This window comes from Lytechinus pictus, chromosome 3, assembly GCF_037042905.1.
Source record: "Lytechinus pictus isolate F3 Inbred chromosome 3, Lp3.0, whole genome shotgun sequence".
Classification (NCBI taxonomy): Eukaryota; Metazoa; Echinodermata; class Echinoidea; order Temnopleuroida; family Toxopneustidae; genus Lytechinus; species Lytechinus pictus.
In genome coordinates this window covers 31,232,284-31,251,301 of record NC_087247.1, presented here as the reverse complement: position 1 = coordinate 31,251,301, position 19,018 = coordinate 31,232,284, and the positions used below count along the sequence as shown (strand labels likewise).

Here is a 19,018-nt window from a genome sequence, read left to right as displayed (position 1 = left end):
TCCAATCTTGAATCAATGATGATACATTTTAATTTCCAGATTACTCAAGAATTTCAACCAAATTTGGTGAAAAGTTTTAATCCCTCTATTGGATCTCTCATTACAATTTAGTTGCTTTAAAAGTTTTAGGGATGTTAATTCCCTTGTAAAAAAAATGATGAATATTATAATAAGAATCATGATTACAAATAAATTTATCAATAAAAAAATTATATTGTTGTTACCATCAAAGAATAAATGCTCATTATTAAAGGGATGCTCTGGGCTGAAAATATTTACATCTAAATAAATAGAGTAAAATTCACAGAGCAAATGATGAAAATTTCATCAAAATCTGATAACAAATAGCGAAGTTATTGAATTCTAAATTTAGCAATATATTTTGAAAACAGTTATATGCACGTCATGAATATTCATTAGATGGACTGATGACATCACATCCCCACTTTCCTTTTTCTTATATTACATGAATCATTATTGTTTATTTTTTTCATACAATTGTGAATGATTATTGATATATGTCTCCCTTGTACATGTACATGTACATGTATTATGAAATAAGTTGCAGCAATCTAATGCACTCAATCAGTTGTTATTTCAATATTTTTGGTTCTTGAAGGAAAAAAATTGAATAAACCTAATTTAATATAATAAAAGAACGAGTGGGGCTATGACATCATCAGTTTGCTCATTGAATATTCATAAAGACATGCCAAGAACTGTTTTACCGGAATAATGCATATCTTTAAAATGCCATAAAGTTCTTTGTTATTCCTTGTCCGATTTTGATCAAATTTTCAGTGAACATTTTGTTTGTCTTATTTTTCTTAATCAATTCAAATCCTTTTTTGTTTCAGCCTCGAGTACCCCTTTTTAGGCACCAAATACTGTCATGAGCTGGTTTACAAAAGGCTTTGGTTTGACCTTCTTTGGAAGGAATTTTTGAAAACTACATACTATCTGCCTAAATGGCTAAATATCACAATTTCAAGCTTTTTAATAAAGGGAGAAAGCTGCAGAGGCTTTAAACAATGTTTTTAAAAGGGTGCGTATTTACCTCAAGTTCATTCAGTCTTTGTATCCTTGGAGTGAATTTGAAATTTTCAACATCAACAGCAAATGGAGGTTGCCAATCCTGTTTTAAAAATAAAAGACATAAATCAAATTAATTCATGGAACAAAACAAATACAATGGGTGATTTCAAGTAGTATGGTATTGAAGTTGAGAACATGAATACTAGGTTGTCTAATCTAAACTCCAACACCACCGGGGGGTACTCGACCAAAAAAGTAGAAGGTACATGTATGTGCCGCGGGCGAGACAAAAAACGGGGGGCTTATTGTAAAAAGGAGGGTCCTCGGAACGGGCTTTTATGGCTGAAATTTGTATTTTTCCCTCTAAAAAGGGGACTTTTTGTATCAAAGTTGAAAACAATGTGGTGGGATTAAGGGTTATGTAATGGGTCATCAATACATGACACCACCATAATGTCTGACTCATTCACTATTGGCCTGGGTGTGGTGGCTCAACTTGCCCCTATGCTCAACTTACCCCGCCTTCCCCTACATGTAACTGCACCCCCAAAAGCCAAATTGCATGACATCTTTAGAGAAAGACTGTGGCTTTTGCTGCAGTGGGCACAATAGAAAGGGACATGAATAGAATGTTTAAGATTACAAAATTTCCGGCTGGCTGCTGCTCTCTGCGGCAATGTGCTGCCCCCTTTTTGTGATATGTCACAAGATAGACATCAGTGATTTTGGACGTGAAACTGAGAAGGTTTGACATGCTAATCTTGCGTTGAAATTCATTGATGTTTTTTAATCGATTTTACTGGGTATACAAAATCTTATAGACATATTCTTAGCACTTTAATAGCAGTTGTTTGAAGGTCCAGATTGGACAAAAAGTGGAACTGTGAAATCATATACCGATCGAAAGCTTACAAACTACTTAACACAGAAATGTAAGCTTTATGCATTTTCACTGCTGACCAGTTGAGTATTTTGCCCAAGAATTGCTCCAGGTATCCGCTTCAAAATAGGCTTTCTTTTGCTTTGCAATGCAGTGTTGTAGTCAAGGCTCAAACCTCCAAGGCCAAGGCTTTAATACCCAAGGCCAAGGCATTTCAAAAAGAACAATGAGCTAACAATGCTTAGGCGGCAAACATGGCACACAGGGCAAAATTTATAAAAGGAGTGAGCGAACTGAGCGAGCAAAAATTTTGACCCACGTACAAGTAAACAAAAATAATTAATAGATCTAGAAATAATATTTAAATAATAATTTACCTTTGTACATTTAATACATTTTTTTTCTAGGCGATTTTAATACATTGCAATAACTATTATTACCATGGTCATCTGATCCTGGCATGCCCATTCTCAACGTATGTCTTTCTCCATTCCCTGGGACAGGGGCGGCAGAACTTTTTTTTTGGGGGGGGGGGGAGTCAAAGCCTAAAAGGGCACTTATATGTCAAAATGGGCATTTTGGTGCAAACAGATATTTTCAAAATAAGATTATCACCTGCGTGAAGTAGTTGTGTGTTTTGTAGAAACTGAGTTGAGTAAAGCCTTGTTTCAGTGATTTCTAATTAATTTTGGCTTTACTTTTCCGCGAGAAAGCGTAGCGAGCAATCAGTTTTGAACAAATTCAATTCTGAAGTTGTAAAACTCGATTTTGGTCAATTATGGCCAACTCACTGTTAAAATGGCATCCTTGCGAGATGTTGCCAGCACGAATCATGAGCTCAAACTTCTGGACTTTTCTTGTAATAAGACATGAAAATTAAATATTCCAATTTTTTGTAATCATGTAAAAGATGTGTGTCTAACTAAAGTATCAACGCGCGCGCAAAGCGCAAGCTGAAATGTTTAGTATACTGACCAGAAAAGGAAGCTGTTAAGGACTGCATTTAGTGACTCATAAATAGGATACAGAACTCACCAATCAAACTAAAGATGCTCGGCGGGTCGTGCAGCCGAGAACATGTATCCCACGAACCCACCGCGTCATCCGTCATTGGGATATATAGAGCTCACACAGAAATTTGACAAATAAATACAATTATCATGGCGATAATGACCCTGCCCACATTTTGCCTGTGGGTACCAAATTTGGTGACAATAATATGAAGTACTGTCCAGTATCACCTGTTGGGGAATACAATTATAGAGTAATCTGGATGTATTTTGTAAACCTAACCCTAAAACCCCCATAAAAAATGATAGGCATCTTCGCTTCACCTTCTAATAGGCTATTGCTTCTGTGTGCCAACTGTTATGACAAACTGGAAAAAAAGCAGAAGTTACAGGTTTTACCAAATTTTCCACAAAAATATGGTTACCATGGCAACCATGTCTCCAACCACTCCAAAATCATTAGATGGCTTTGCTTTACCATAATGGACCTTCATGACAAATTTGAAGATAATAGGAGAAGAAATGCAGCCAGTAGAGCACTCACAAGGAAATCTCTGCTATTTCCACAAAAACTCTTGTTACCATGGTAACAATGTCTCCACCCACACGAAAATCAGTAGGCGGCTTTGCTTAATGGACCTTCATGCTACATTTGAAGATGACCGGAGAAGAAATGCAGCTGGTAGAGCGCTCACAAGGACATCTCTGCTATTTCCACAAAAACTTGTTACCATGGCAGCGATGTCTCCGTCCACACCAAAATCAATAGGTGGCTTTGCTTAACCATATAATGGACCTTCATGCCACATTTGAAGATGATCGGAGAAGAAATGCAGCTAGTAGAGTGCTCACAGGGACATCGAGCTGCTATTCCACAAAAACTCTTGTTACCATGGCAATGAAGTCTCCGCCCACACCAAAATCAATAGACAGCTTCGCTTTGCCATAATGGACCTTCATGCCACATTTCAAGATAATCGGAGAATAAATGCAGATGGTAGAGCGCTCACAAGGACATCTCTGCTATTCCACAAAAACTCATTACCATGGCAACTATGTCTCTGCCCACAGCAAAATCGATAGGCGGCTTCGCTATACGATACTTGACCTTCATGCCAAATTTGAAGATGATCGGAGAAGAAATGCAGCTGATAGAGCGCTCACAAGGAAATCTCTGTGGCGACGGGGGGGGGGGGGGGGGAGAGTCAGGAGAGCACAAAGCGCAAGTTGAAATTTTGAAATGCTGACCTGAAAAATTAATCATTTTTAGGAGTCTTGTCAGTTTTCATGGTTTTTTCTGCTTACAACCACTTTTAAATTTCAATTTTCATTATAGTATCTTCTACACTTACATGTATTTTACCTCAAAACCGGAATAAAGAATAAAGTTATATTCAAAAGGATATAAAATAAACGGGGCACTCCCCATACCCTTAGTTTGGGGGGGGGGGGTAAATGAATTTATTCTTGAAACAGTAAAATAGGGTTCTCTATTTATAATCCATATTGACAAATACTTTGTTTATTTCCTTGAAACTGTAGTAAAATTAAATTCACTGTCGAATCATATAAAAAAGAAGTAAACATTTTTTTTAATTCGTTTTGTCAATCTGAGACACTAGACCCAAAACAAAATATGTACAATTTAGAAAAGATGTACATGTACTGCCTATCAACATATTAACTGATTTTGCAGTATATTCTGCCTAGAACCAGCCAAATATTAAAGTCACCCCTATCTTTCTTACGCCCTCACATGTTTTCCCACTTCTCCTCTCTCTCTCTCTCTCTCTTCACATTCCTCTTTCTCGCCTGTTTAAAAAATATCAGCCCCCCCCCCCAAATAAAAAAAAGGGGGAGAGAGAGAAAGAAGTTCCACCACCGAGAATAAAATTAGAAAAGGAGTAAATGTGATATTATTTTCCAAAACATATTGTCACAATCTATCACAAAATTAACTTTTCTTTTAATATAGACAGAGGGTGCAAAATTTTGCTCGCTCGCTTCAATCCCCTTTCAACCTTTTTGGCAGAAATTTTGCTCTATATGCCATGCTTGGCCCCTCATAAAATAAAAAATAGAAATATTCGGAAAATGATATCATATTTTACCTTTCTCTCTTTTCTTTCCTTTTTTTTTAGTCGTCATTTTTTTGTTTGGGGGGGGGCTTGAGGAAGTGCCTCAAGCCCCTCCCCCCATCTGTGGGCCTATACTAATAGTCTATAAATAGTATATTGTTGTTATTATTTGATGAATAATTTTCAGAGAAACGACTGGTTCAGAAAACTATTAAACACAGCCTTTCGTGAAAAGCTCGACCCGGTTGTTGCGAAAAGGTGCGTTTATTTTACTCCCCTCCCTCAACCCACCCTTTCGAGAAAAGCTCCCCTGGTTTTCTTGAAAGGGTGCAGCCATCCCCGCTCCGCAAACGCAGATGATCGTAACAAGCCTGCATTGCATAAAGCGATTTATACATTTTTGTAAATCCAGCCAAGGCTGCATTTTGTGGCCATCACATGAAATGTCTGAAATTCAATATTTTTTCACCGTTTTAAGTAGGATTTTTTAATGATTATCTGTTCATGTATTGCAATAAAGTTTGTGGTCGTTGCATGTCTCCTTGTATTCGAATTGCGCAGATACACGTACATGGTACATGTAATCATGTATGCTGCAACGGCCGGAAATGGCTCGCCGCATGTACTCGGAGATTGATGACTGGTACTGTACATGTATGCGCAGACTTGGGGGACCTTACCATAGGCATAAGTAAGTACTGTAAAAAGAATTTACCAAATGGTGCCAATGTCCGCATAACCATTAATTTCAAGAATTTTGATTAAACCTGCATGTTAATCATACCATACACGTATTGTAAGAAAAGGCTATGGACAGAAAAGTCCATATCTGCTGTGGTTTCTTTGGAAAAAAAAAGAGATTTTCTTCATGTCACAAGATAATAAACACAATGGCAACATGTCAGGTCTGAAGTCATGATCACTGCATGTCTAATGATCCATGTCCATGTGAAAAGATTGTGTAAGCCTACATGTTTCTCGAAAGCCTTTTCAGTAAACTTTTTAACCAGATCAGCAGACCCCTAGATTTGGCAATTATGTTTCACTTGATTTCTTACAGTATTTCAGATATTCCTCAAACTGTGTCTACAGTTTGATGAGGAATGAATAGGTTTCTTTATGCTCAAGATGAATATGACAATATTTAAATTTGAAAGTACATGTAGTTTCTTGTTAGATTCATGACATACCGTAAGGGCACTAGTATTCAACCCGTTTGGAGAGTTTCCTCAAATATATAGAAATATAGAATTTACCTGAATTTCAGACCCGTCTTATTTCCAAGAGCAAATGCTGGTTATTCTTTTTCTGTTATTTTTTTCTTCAACCAGTTGACTGTGTGCGCGGGCGATCGAATTATACGGCGAGGGATTTTGGTACTAGTATTCAACCCGTCGGCACTAGTTTTCAACCTAGCGATGAAAGATGGCCCTGTCTCTCAATCTGCCCTTGTCCCATCCGACTATGGACTAGACCATTTGAGATGAGACCAAACAGGGAATTAATCAAAGCCAGAGACTTACATAGATCTAGATCTAATTTAGCAATCTAAACCCTTTTGAGATTTGCTATCAATCCTCACTAGGTTGAATACTAGTACCATTCAGTGCAAAAGGCCATCGCCGCATAATTCGATCCTCCGCGCCTACAGTCGACAGATTGACAAAGAAAATATCGACAACAGATTATCCTGGAAATAACAAAGGTATGAAATTAAGATAAATTCCCTATTTCTAAATATTTTGGGGAATATGTCAAAATCTTTGAATTATGCCGGGTTGAATACTAGTACCCATACGGTACATCTGTGATAACTAGTGTGAAATTTTCAATATGAATTTTCTACTACAGTGTACATGCATATGTATGTAGATCTCAACTCAAGGCCTAGCTTGAGTCTAGACCCTTATTATGAAATTATTCTTGAAATCCCCATCTACATCTAGACCTATGTAATATTTTTTCTGTTCGTCCAGATTCAAAACCTATCTGGACATAAAAAAGGTAACAACGGGGTTTAAATGTGCACAAAAATCCCATTCCCATGTCACTCATGACACAGCTGTGCTGTGCCAGTGAGCAGCAGGGTGGCCATTTTGTCAAAGCAAATTGTTCACAATTTGTCAATATTTGGATTGTTGAAAATAAAATGCAAAAGGGATTTCTGAAGAATTTTGTACAAGAAAATGCAGGTAATTGGAATTCTGGTCAATTTTGCTTGAAAATACTGTTTGTGTATCAGAATATTTCAATTTATGTGAAACAGAATATGGTCATTTGGCATTCTCAACTTGCAGTTCACCAGATTATTCAACCCACTCCAGCAAAATGTCTGAATTAACAGTTTTCTGACTGCTTCATGGGGATGAAAATGTCAGATAAAATTGAGATGGGCAGTCCAAAAAATGATATTGAAATTGTCAGCACACCATTTGCCTATCAACTGATGGTAAAAACTTCCTGATTTCTTCAATATATACGCTACGAAAACGAATTATTTGAAGGAAGTTTTTTCTGAATTAGCATCGTTGCATCACATTCGTCGAGTTCGAACAAAAGCCGAGGGAGCGTTTGCACGCAGTGACATTAGCGCAACCTCTACGCTGCATAGGCAGACACACGATCAACTATGGGAGCAAAGTCAAAAGCGAGATAAACAACTCCTTCATTTTAAGTGAAAGTACAAAATCTAATATATTTATGTGGGAATTGGGGACAAGATTACCGTAGAAAGGAATATTACCTAACATTTGAGAGCAAACATTCAATGAATGACAAGAGAAAAATATGTTAAAACTGAATTGTATTAAAACACATTTCGGTTGTCTTACCGGAGGAGGTCTAATTTTACAAATGCCAGTTTTCTCTGCAATGGGCCGTATCTTGGCAATGTAAGCGAGGGGGTCCGAGAAATCTTCCTCTGATGGTTCAAAAACGGGAGCTTCCGGTGGTGGAACGAAAGCCTGACCGTCATCCATGATTATGATTCCAATAAAATCCTTTATTATTTAGTCACACCACAGATTACTCCTTAAAGAGATGTGTTTTCAGTCACATATTTGTGATAAAAATGTTCCTCTCCGAAGTCGAAAACATTACCGTACGTAGATATCGTAATCGCACGATAAGCTATCGATATGCGAGCTGCACGTCACCATTGCGCATGTGTACAGCAGCGTATGGATGGAGTCGGACGGAGTTCAATGCCCCTTTACTTTCAAGTTAAAATTAAAATGTCTAATAATCTAAAAGCAGTTTGCATGGTTTAATAAAAGGTTTTGTAAACTGATCTATTCTTCTAAAAGATGACAACCTGACTAGACCCGTGATCTTTTCCTTTCATTAGAGGGGGACGCATATGCGGATCCAGGGGGGCCCGAGGGGCCCGCCCCCCCCGCCCCCTATTGACGGAGCAAAAAAAAAAGGAAAGAAATAAACAAACAACAAAAAAAGGAGGGAAAAGAGAGGAGAAAAAAGGAATGGAGGAAGACGAGTGAATAAAATAAGATGAGGGGAAGACTTGGAAAATGAAAAGAATCTTATGATGTCACTATAAAAATAAAATTTGCTCGTGCTTCGCGCTCGCATTGCCTGTTATGTGATTTTGTTCAATAAAGGTTATCTTGTTCAATATGGAGTTTAAATATCAAGTTTGGAAGTCAATATACAAAACATATTTCATCTCTAAAAATCGAACTTTCATTATTTTGTGAGATTTACTAAATGATTTTTAAAAATTGCTTTGTAAAAATGTCAGTTTTATGGTCTGAATATTAACATTTTCTGCTCGCGCTGCGCGCTAGCAAATTTTGATTTATCAGGTACTTATTATTTTCGTGTATTCCATTAAGTTGTCAAAATATCCCTTTTCAGGTTTGATTGTCACAACGTATCAGCTAGCGCTGCATGCTCGCATTTTGATGGTCGAGTTATGTATGTCTCAATATTGATTACATAACAAACTTCTTAAAATTCCCTTTTCATGACAGTGTTTAAAAAACTTAGGCTCGCAATTTGCGTTCGCGTTAATGGTTAAAGACATATTAACTGATGCAACCTATTTATAATTACAAAAGTGCTTGAAATATCCAGTTTCAGGCCATAATATCATCAGATTTCGCGCCCTCATTAGGCATTAATGAATAAGATATCAATTTAATAATTGAAATGTCCCTTTTGTTTCATCTCGCGCTTAGCAAGAAGAATAGGAAGACAGTCATCATTTTCATAATTATGATGACATGTCCTAAGGATGTCCTATCCGGTGTCCTATGTCCTATGTCAAAACTCAAAGTAATTATAATGAAAAATATCAGCTCTTTATCAAGTGCGATCGATATCCGCCTCACAATTTTCCTACAAAGTGCTTGAAATAGAGAGCTGAAATTGACTCTTTTTTCAGATCGGAATATCAAATAGTTTAAGCTCGCGCTTCTCGCGCTCGCTTTTATTTTCATGATAAAATATGTATATAGAATGCCTAGATTCTATGTCAAAATATGAAACACGCGCGCACATGTTTATTCAGATACTCAACTTGTTCTCTATTTAAATCATTATCCAGTTTCAGATCACAATATCAAAAAAATTCTGCTCGTGCTTTGTGTTCGCATTATTAATGTAGGGAGATCCCCTATGACTCATTCTTTTCATGATTTACAAAACATGAATAGCGTGTCCCGTTTTGGGGTCTAAATCTCGATTTTTTTTCCGCTCGCGCTTCGCGCTCGCATCAATGTTTAGTTATATAGCTATCCTGTTCACGATTACACAAATTGATTAAAATTTTCCATTCTAATGCAGAAATGTGAAAATTTTCAGCTCGCGCTTTGCGCTCGCATTATTTGATTGTTGAAATATGTAAACGTCTTCATGGCTAAGTGCATGCAAGTAGTCCTTAATAGGTACTTTTTCGATCAGTTCAAAACGCGTATAAAAATGTTCTGCTCACGCTTTGCGCTAGCATTATTAGTGTAAGGAAGATCCCCAATTACTCATCCTTTTCATGATTTACAAAACATGAATAGAGTGTCTCGTTCAGTGGGTCTAAATCTCGAAAATTTTCCGCTCGCATCAATGTTTAGTTATATACCTATTCTGTTTAAGTTACAAAAAGTGCTCAGAATTTCCATTCTTTAGGTAAAAATGTCAAAAATTTTCAGCTCGCGCTCGCATTATTTGATTTCTAAAATATAACGTCTTCATGGCTAACTGCATACAGTCTTTAACAAGTACTTTTTCCATCAGTTCATTTCTGCTCGCGCTTCGCGTTCGTAGTAATTATTTAGTTGCATACACATCTTTTTCAGGATAACAAAAATTGCCCAGAATGTTCATATTTTAGGAAAAAAATGCATAAGATTTCCAAAAAATTTAGCTCGCGCTTCGCGCTCGCATTATATAAATAAGGATTATGATATTATATATTTATGTTGATTTATAAGAATAAAGCTAAGAAGTGACTATTAGGATTACCCCTTCAAAGAAACCAAAAATCATCTTCGAGCGGCCGATCGGGGGAAATATGGCTGAAAAAAATTCAGCCCCCCCCCCCTATTGGCGAAGGCTGGATCCGCCCCTGGGGAGGGGGAGGGAACCACCTCCTATGATGTCAAGCCCGAGGGACTGCGTCAAGAATTCAAAACAAGAATTAAAAGGGAGAAAGGGAAAAGTATCAAGAAAATTATGAAAATGAGGGGCCTGGGCCGCGTAACTTTATTACACAGATAATTATGATCCAGAATCTGTCCTATAAATACCTGAGATATTTCAGGGGCGGATATCCAGCTTTCGCCATGATGGGGGGGGGGGGGCCGAAAAAATTCAATGAAAACTGGAGAAAGCAATTTGGTAATTATGAATCCCGGTTATGAATAGGATATGCATGGGTTCATATATTATCAACAATTTATTAATGCGAGTGCAAATCGCTAGTCAAAATTTTTGATAAAACGTCAGGAAAATGGGATCATAAAGTTTGTTATATAATATCAATAGAGGTATACATTACTCACCAATCAAAATGCGAGCGCGCAGTGCTAGCTATATTGGTTTTGACAATCAAACCGGAAAGGGATATAATTTAGATCACTTTATGGAACACACTAAGAGAATAGGTATTTTGCAAATCAAATAATGCGAGCGCGCAGCGCGAGCTGAAAATGTTGATACTCAGACAATAAAACGGACATTTTACAACTGAACACTTTTTGAAAATCAATTTGTAAATCAAACAAAATAATGAAAGCTCGACGTCCGAACTAAAATATATTTTGTATATTGACTTCGATACTTGATATTTAAAGCTCCATATCAGCCTATTGAGCAAGATATGATTATGTATTACATGTTCAGTGAGTCACCGAACATGCAATGCGAGCGCGAGCGAATTTTTTTTTAATGACCGTATGAAAGATTTTTTTTCCAAGTCTTCCCCTCACCTTATTTTATTCACTCGTCTTCCGCCTCTTTTTTCCTCTTCTTTTGTTTGTTCTCCCCTCTTTCCATTCTTTTCTTTCTTTCCCCTTTTTCTTTCGTTTTTGCTCCGCAAATGGGGGGGGGGGGGGGTTCCTCACCCCCCTGGATCGGCCTAAAGGCGTCTATGATATTGACGAAGGGACCTAGACCCTGTTCATCTTGAATGACACTTTTTATTTAAGCTTTAAGGCAATTATAATCATACTACTGAAAATACCCCTGTTCACTCGGAGAGGATGAGTTGACCAGGGCTCTGGGAGCGATTTTTAGAGAGGGAGTGCTGATGTGAATTTGACAACCAAAAAAAAAAGAAGAAGTTTTTACTTAAAATTGAGGTGCTTTCGGTCCCGAGAAATATTTAACAAGCAATAAAAAAAAACAGGGGGGTTCAATCCAGAATAAAAGTGGTTTTGGTCCACAGAAAAAAAAGGTTTTCCTAATAAATCTCGTTCACTTTTCATTACATTTTTGTCATTTATATGGTAACACACGGCGCAGCACTCCCAAGGAAAATTTTAGGGGGGGGGGGGGTGGTGCTTCACCCCCATAGCACCCCTGCTTCCCAGGACCATAATAATAATAGTAATAAAAATAATTATTATTTATGTTCCATTTGTATAGCGCAGCTACTATAATTGCTTGATACTTGTCGGGATACTTGGTATCATCATTACCCCGGCTGTAGCTGAGCCGCGCGCGCCGTATAGGCGCTAAAGCTTTCAAGGTATAGATCCTACCGGGTACCCATTCACCTAACCTGGGTCGAGTGCAGCACCATAGGCGGATCCAGGGGGGCCCGAGGGGCCCGCCCCCCCCCCCTATTGGCGGAGAAAAAAAAAGAAAAAAAAAGAAGGGAAAAGAGAGGAGAAAAAAAGAAGAAGAAACATAAGAGGAGGAAGACGAGTGAATAAAATAAGATGGGGGAAGACTTGGAAAATAATTTTAAAAATCTTTCATGTCGGGATATAAAATTTTCGCTCGCGCTTCGCGCTCGCATAACCCTTTAGGTGATTTACATATCTTGCTCAATATGGAGCTTAAAATATCAAATTTTGAAGTCCAAATACAAAACGTATTTCAGCTCGGAAATTTAACTTTCATTATTTTGTTTGCTTTACAAATTGATTTTTAAAAAGTGCTCTGTAAAAATGTATGTTTTATGGTCTGAATATTAACATTTTCTGCTTGCGCTGCGCGCACGCAAAATTTGATTTGTCAGGTACCTATTATTTTCCTGTATTCCATTAAGTTATCAAAATATCCCTATTCAGGTCAGATTGTCAAAACGTATCAGCTATAGCCCTGCACGCTCGCATTTTGATTGGTGAGTTATGTATATCTCAATATTGATTCTAAAACAAACTACTTAAAATCTCCATTTGATTACAGTTTATCAAAAATTATGGCACGCGATTACCGCTCGCATTGATTGTTGAAAGATATTATCTCATGCATCTTATTCATAATTACAAAAGTGTTTTAAAATAATGTCCAGTTTTCAGGCCATAATATTAACAGATTTCGCGCTCTCATGCTTAGGAAGAGAGATAGGAAGATTGTCATCATTTTCATATGATGACATAATGTCCTCATAGAATGTCCCGGTCAAATCTCTAAGTAATAATAATATCAGCTCTTTTTAAACTGTGATCCATATCCACCTCACAATTTTCCCACAAAGTGCTTGAAATACAGAGCTTAAATTGTCCCTTTTTCAGATCGGAATATCATATATTTTTAGCTCGCGCTTTGCGCTCGCTTTATTGGTTTTCATAATAAGAGAGGTATTTAGAAATACCCAAATTCTAGTTCGAAATCTGAAACACGCGTTTAGATTGTTCTCTATTTAAATCAATATCCAGTTCCAGATCACAACATCAAAAATTGTCTGCTCGCGCTTTGCGCTCGCATTATTAATGTAGGAAACTTTCCAATTACTCATCCTTTTCATGATTTACAAAACATGAATAGAGTGTCCGAAATGTTTCCGCTCGCGCTTCGCGCTCGCATCAATTGTTTAGTTATATACTTATCCTTTTCACTATTACAAAAAGTGCTTAGAATTACCATTCTTCAGGTAGAAATGTCAAAATTTTCAGCTCGCGCTTCGCGCTCGCATTATTTGATAATTCATATATGTAACGTCTTAATGGCTAACAAGCAGCCGTTAACAGATCCTTTTTTTATTAGATCAAAACGTATATTAAAAAGAATATATTAAAGAGTATATTATGTATTCGAATATTTTAATATTAGGATGTACTATACAAGCTCTGCTTTTTAACAGCCTCCTCCATTCCAAACCTGCTTATATATCCACTCTTATCCAACACGAAGCTCCACAAACTTTCATTTAACAAATCCAAAACTAATAATAACACACAAATCAATTAGACATTACGGTGCGGATTTGTGGAATAATTTATCACATGACATTAAGCTATGCACATCACTTTATTCATTCAAAGCTGTTCTGAAAAAAATACACTGTCAAGCTATAATTTCTAAAATCTTTCTGTGTACCCAAACAACTGATAATCCCATCCCCCCTTGCACATGCACACTCGCACACCTGCACTTGCACTTTCACTTTTATCAACGTTATTAATCTTCTCTCAATCAAATTTCCCTATCCACTTTTGATATATTCCTATTATTTTGTGCAGTAAAAGATAATTCTCTTTTATTGCACTATACAGTCTGGTTTTCTATCCCCTTTCCTTTCGAGGCCTCCATCACTTTCAAGCTCCAAGCTTAAGATGGAGGTCTCCCACATTTCTATATATATATGTTCAGTAATTAAAGAAAATGTATATATTGATATAATTTTCACAGTACAGTTGATATTTTATAATGATTTATGTACATTATTCATTATGTTAAAAAAAAATATTTGCCTATTATGTAATATTGAAGAAAAACAATTATTATACTTGTATATACTTTGTTTTTGTTTTGAAATGTGGAAATAAAATAAATCAAATCAAATATATACAATTATTGTAAAATGTTGGAAATAGAAATAAACGAAACGAAATGAGATATAAAGCGCGGATCTGTGGGGGCCGAAGGGGCGTCTTACCCATGCACGCACGCACAAAAAGAAATAAAGAAAATAAAGGGAACAGGGGAGAAAGAAGGAAAAGAAAGAAAGCCGTGAGGGGAAGGATATGAAGGGTGAAGAGAAAGAAAAATTATATATAGGAAAATAAGGAAGAGAGAGGGAAAGGAAAAGGAAGGTAAAGAAAAGGAGGAAAGGGAAAAGAAAGGAAATGAGATGAAAAAGGGGAAAGGGGAAAAAGAGAGAGTAGGATGGCTGAACGAATCTGAAGGGGGACAGGGAGCAAAGGGCATTTCCTCTTTTGAAAAGGGCATAAGTACTTAAAATGATGTTAGATTCACAATCGAATTACTCTTTGCTTAAAGTATAGCTGTTTGTTTCGTGGAAATGGACATTGAGCAAAACCTTTTTGAAGGAGATTTTTGTAATTAGCACCAGCTTAGACCAAGAAGCAAGTTCTACGACTTATTAGGATTTCCATTTTTTTAACCACTGTACTCCTCACGCTACCCTCGCTCGCTCGCGAAATATATAAGCTATATTCCACGAGAGACTATATAGCGAGCGAGGGTAGCGAGGAGTGGTTGCAAAAAAATTGGAAATCTTAAGTCGTATAACGGAAAATTTTTGCTCTTTTGAAAGTAAAATTCTAATTATGTAAAGCGACATGTCGATCTAGCCCTTGGCAAAGGACACGGAAGGGGCTGGGCTGTACTTTTCGAAATTCAGTAAGTTTTTTTTTGTGCTGACTGCGATCAACTGCATGATTTAGCAAGCCTATATAGCATATAGACTTCATACACATACGCCATCCAAGTCTTTCTTCAGTTTTTTACTTTAATCCTGTTCAGCCCGGCCGTATTCTCAAATTCTTCTTTTCTTTTCTTTTCCCTTTTTTTCATTTTCCTACGAGGGTTTCCTCCTACAGCTCATTCCATTTTACCTTCATTTCCCGTCTATTTTTTTGGCCTCTTAGTTTTTCTGTTTCCGGCCACGAATTTTCTTTCTTTTTTCCCGTTTTTTTTTTTTTTTTTAAATATCCGGTGAAATCCATCAGGGGGCAGTCTGCCCCTGCCCCCCGATAACGATAGATAAAGAGAAGGGAAAACAGGGAAAGGGATCGAGAAGAAAAAAAGGGAGAGAGAGAGAGAGAGAAAGGGAGAATCCTGTTCAGCCCGGCCGTATTCTTAAATTCTTCTTTTCTTTTCTTTTCCCTTTTTTTCATTTTTCTACGAGGGTTTCCCCCTACAGCTCATTCCATTTTACCTTCATTTCCCGTTTATTTTTTTGGCCTCTTTTTTTCTGTTTCCGGCCACGAATTTTCTTTCTTTTTTCCCGTTTTTTTTTTTTTTTTTTTTTTTTTTAATATCCGGTGAAATCCATCAGGGGGCAGTCTGCCCCTGCCCCCCGATAACGATATAGATAAAGAGAATGGAAAACAGGGAAAGGGATCGAGAAGAAAAAAAGGGAAAGAGAGAGAGAGAAAGGGAGAATAGAGCGAAGGGGAGAGAGAGAGAGAGAGAGTGAGAGAAAGACATCAGGAAAGGAATTAAAGAGAGGGAGTTAAAAAAGGGAGGGGGAGAGAAAAAGAGAGAGGAAAGAAGAAGAAAGTGGAAATTCTTGATTAGTGCCCGAATTAGCGAAAAGGGGCTCTCGAATAAAACAAGTCTACCCATCCTTCTTTCTCTCTCCCTCTTCATTTTTTCCCTCTCCATTTATCAATCTTTTTACCTCACCACTCTCTCTATCACATAATGCAAGATAACACCATGTTCATGTTTTTCCACTCTTTTCCTTTTGGTATGTATGTAAATGAATTGCTGCATTTGTTTATTTTTCATAACTATATTACTAATATGCAAAACCTACCATTTGCCCTTTCAAGAGAGAAGTTCACCCTGACAAAAAATTTATTGTAAAAATAGCAGAAAAATAATAGAAAATATTGCCGAAGGTTTTAGAAAAATCCATCAAAGAAATAAAAACTTATTAGAATTTTAATTAGTTGATTTGTGACGTCATATGCGAGCAGCATTCCTACGGAGCGAATGGTAAAACATCAATGAAATGTCATTTTCTCAAAAACATGGAACTGGTTTTTACTCAACCTTTTGTATATCAGTAGACAAATCATTTCACATCCTATCATGAAATGAAAACAAAAATATGTCATCAGGAACCATTAAAAAGGAATAAAATTCATGCATTTTATACAACAAATCATATGGGGCTCCTGCTCGTTTATGACGTCACAAATCCAAAACTTAAAATTCTAATAACTTTCTTAATCTTTAATGGATTTTCCTCAAACCTTCACCAATATCTTTTATTATTTTTTTGCTATTTTTACATGCAATAAACTTTTTTTCCAGGGTGAACTTCCCCTGTAAAGCCCTGGTACCAAAGGTGTAAATCCGGGGGGGGGGGGTACATCCCAAAAAAAATGGAGAGGGGGGGATGGCATATTCAATCATCCCCCACTTTTCAAGACAGAAAAAAAAAATATTTTTTAAATCATCATATGGTTAATATTACTGTTAATGTGTAGATTCATCTTTAAGTGCACTCAAAGTGCTTTAATTTGACTTATTTTGCATTTTAAAAATGCAACTTTTTTGCGAGGTCACCCCACTCCCACGCTCAACCTATTCTTACAAGAATCTGGCCGTCACAAATCACTACTTTTAGCTTATTGCAAAGGTACTATCCACTGCACCATGGGAGTTTAGTTATAATAAATCCATTTATGAATATGTGATTCCAATTGCTTTCAAATATGATAATAACTTTGATCACACTTTCGTGAATGTGCAAGGGGGTGTGTGATTCCGGTGCCAGGTAAAAATGGCAGAGGTAAAAATGGCAGAGGTAATAATGGCAGAGGTAAAAATGGCAGAGGTTAAATGGCAGAGGTAAAAATGGCAGAGGTAATAATGGCAGAGGTAATAATGGCAGAGGTAGAAATGGCAGAGGTAAAAATGGCAGAGGTAATAATGGCAGAGGTAAAAATGGCAGCTAGAGGTTAAAATGGCAGAGGTAAAATGGCAGGGTTAATGTCAGAGGTAATCCCGGGTGGATGGCCAGTCATGCGTGACCCCCCCCCCCCCAAAAAAAAAAAAAAACGCGTGTTAATTTTTTTTTTAAGTTTTAGACACGGGTCGCGGGAGCTCTTGGGTATAAAAAAACCCCACAGATTTCAAACAAAAAAGGTGATTTTGAAAGGCTGGTCAATCACGGGGTCAAATGTATTTAGGGTATTCATTCTAAAGCTCATTTTTTTCTTAGGACTGACCAAACGTGTTTAGGGTATGTTTTTTCCCCCAAGCTTTTTCCGCCTCGTTTCTGAAAAGTGTTTGAGTTCTTCCCGATTGTAAGCAACGGGCCTGAGAAACGGGAAAACGGATCGTTAAACTTTTTAGTGGTCATATTAATTCTGGCAGCAATTTGTTTAGGGGCCAAAATTTGTAAATGGAGCCCGCGAAAACTTGTTTAGGGGGTTATCTTGCACACAGAGAAAAACTAGTGTAGGGGGTGTCTGGAAATAATTTGGTCACGCATGTGTATAGCAATAAATATGACTCCCCCCGGAGGTAATAATGGTAGAGGTAAAAATGACGGAGTTAAAACTGGCAGATCGAGGTAAAGGTGGCAGAGGCAAAAATGGCAGAGGTAAAGATCATGACATGCTAAAAAAAAAATCTTTCAGGAGCGGATGTGAAATGATGTTGTATGTTGATATACTAAAGGTACAATAAAAACCATTTTCATTTTTTTTTATTACACCATATATGGGAAACTGCTCGCAAATGACGTCACCATTAAAATATAAAATTATAATAGCTTTTTAAATCTTTGATGGATTCCCTAAAACCCTCACCAATATCATGTTAATTATTTTCTGCTATTTTTACAATGAACTTTATATGTCAGGGTGAATTTCCCCTTTAATGAATTAAGTACAATACTTGGGATTCAAAGTGAGCTTCAAATTTGAATATTAGAAGAGCGATTTGACATGAGAAGGCCGTGCATGTGCATATAAGTCAAGGAAAAAATAAGAAATACCAACTCAAGTGTTATCAATTTGGTATGATTTAAATATGTAATCCTTTCCATTAGTCCAAAATTATAATTCTTATTTTCTTCTCAGAACCTTTCTTATTTAATCTACTGTACATGGAGGGGCTTTTGGAATTTTTGGCATGGGAGTTTAAGACTGGCCATTTATACCTCTGTCATTTTTACCTCAGCCATTTTTACTTCTGCCATTATTACCTCTGCCATTTTTACCGATGCCATTATACCTCTGCCATTTTTAATTTTACCTCTGCCAATGTTACCTTTCCCATTTTTACCTCTGCCATTTTTACCTTTCCCATTTTTACCTCTGCCATTTTTACCTCTGCCATTTTTACCTTTGCCGTTTTCACCTCTGCCATTTTTACCTCTGCCATTTTTACACCGAGTCGTGATTCCA

The 19,018-nt window shown here is 37.0% G+C and overlaps 1 protein-coding gene across 4 annotated transcripts in view; it reads right to left on the bottom strand.

The window, feature by feature from the left end:
- The window catches only part of LOC129257451 (lysine-specific demethylase 5A-like), a 58,716-nt gene extending 50,542 nt beyond the window's left edge, over positions 1-8,174 (bottom strand). Inside the window, exons 1-2 of one of the 4 annotated variants that reach the window (XM_064096816.1) lie at positions 7,835-8,174; positions 1,058-1,135 (exon numbers count right to left, since the gene is read on the bottom strand). In XM_064096816.1, the coding sequence (XP_063952886.1) occupies positions 1,058-1,135; positions 7,835-7,981 (225 nt within the window). In that variant the 5' untranslated portion in view covers positions 7,982-8,174. The remainder of the gene's footprint in view (positions 1-1,057; positions 1,136-7,834) is intronic. The other 3 variants (XM_064096814.1, XM_064096813.1, XM_064096815.1) reach the window with 3 other exon arrangements.
- Positions 8,175-19,018: the final 10,844 nt, after the last annotated feature.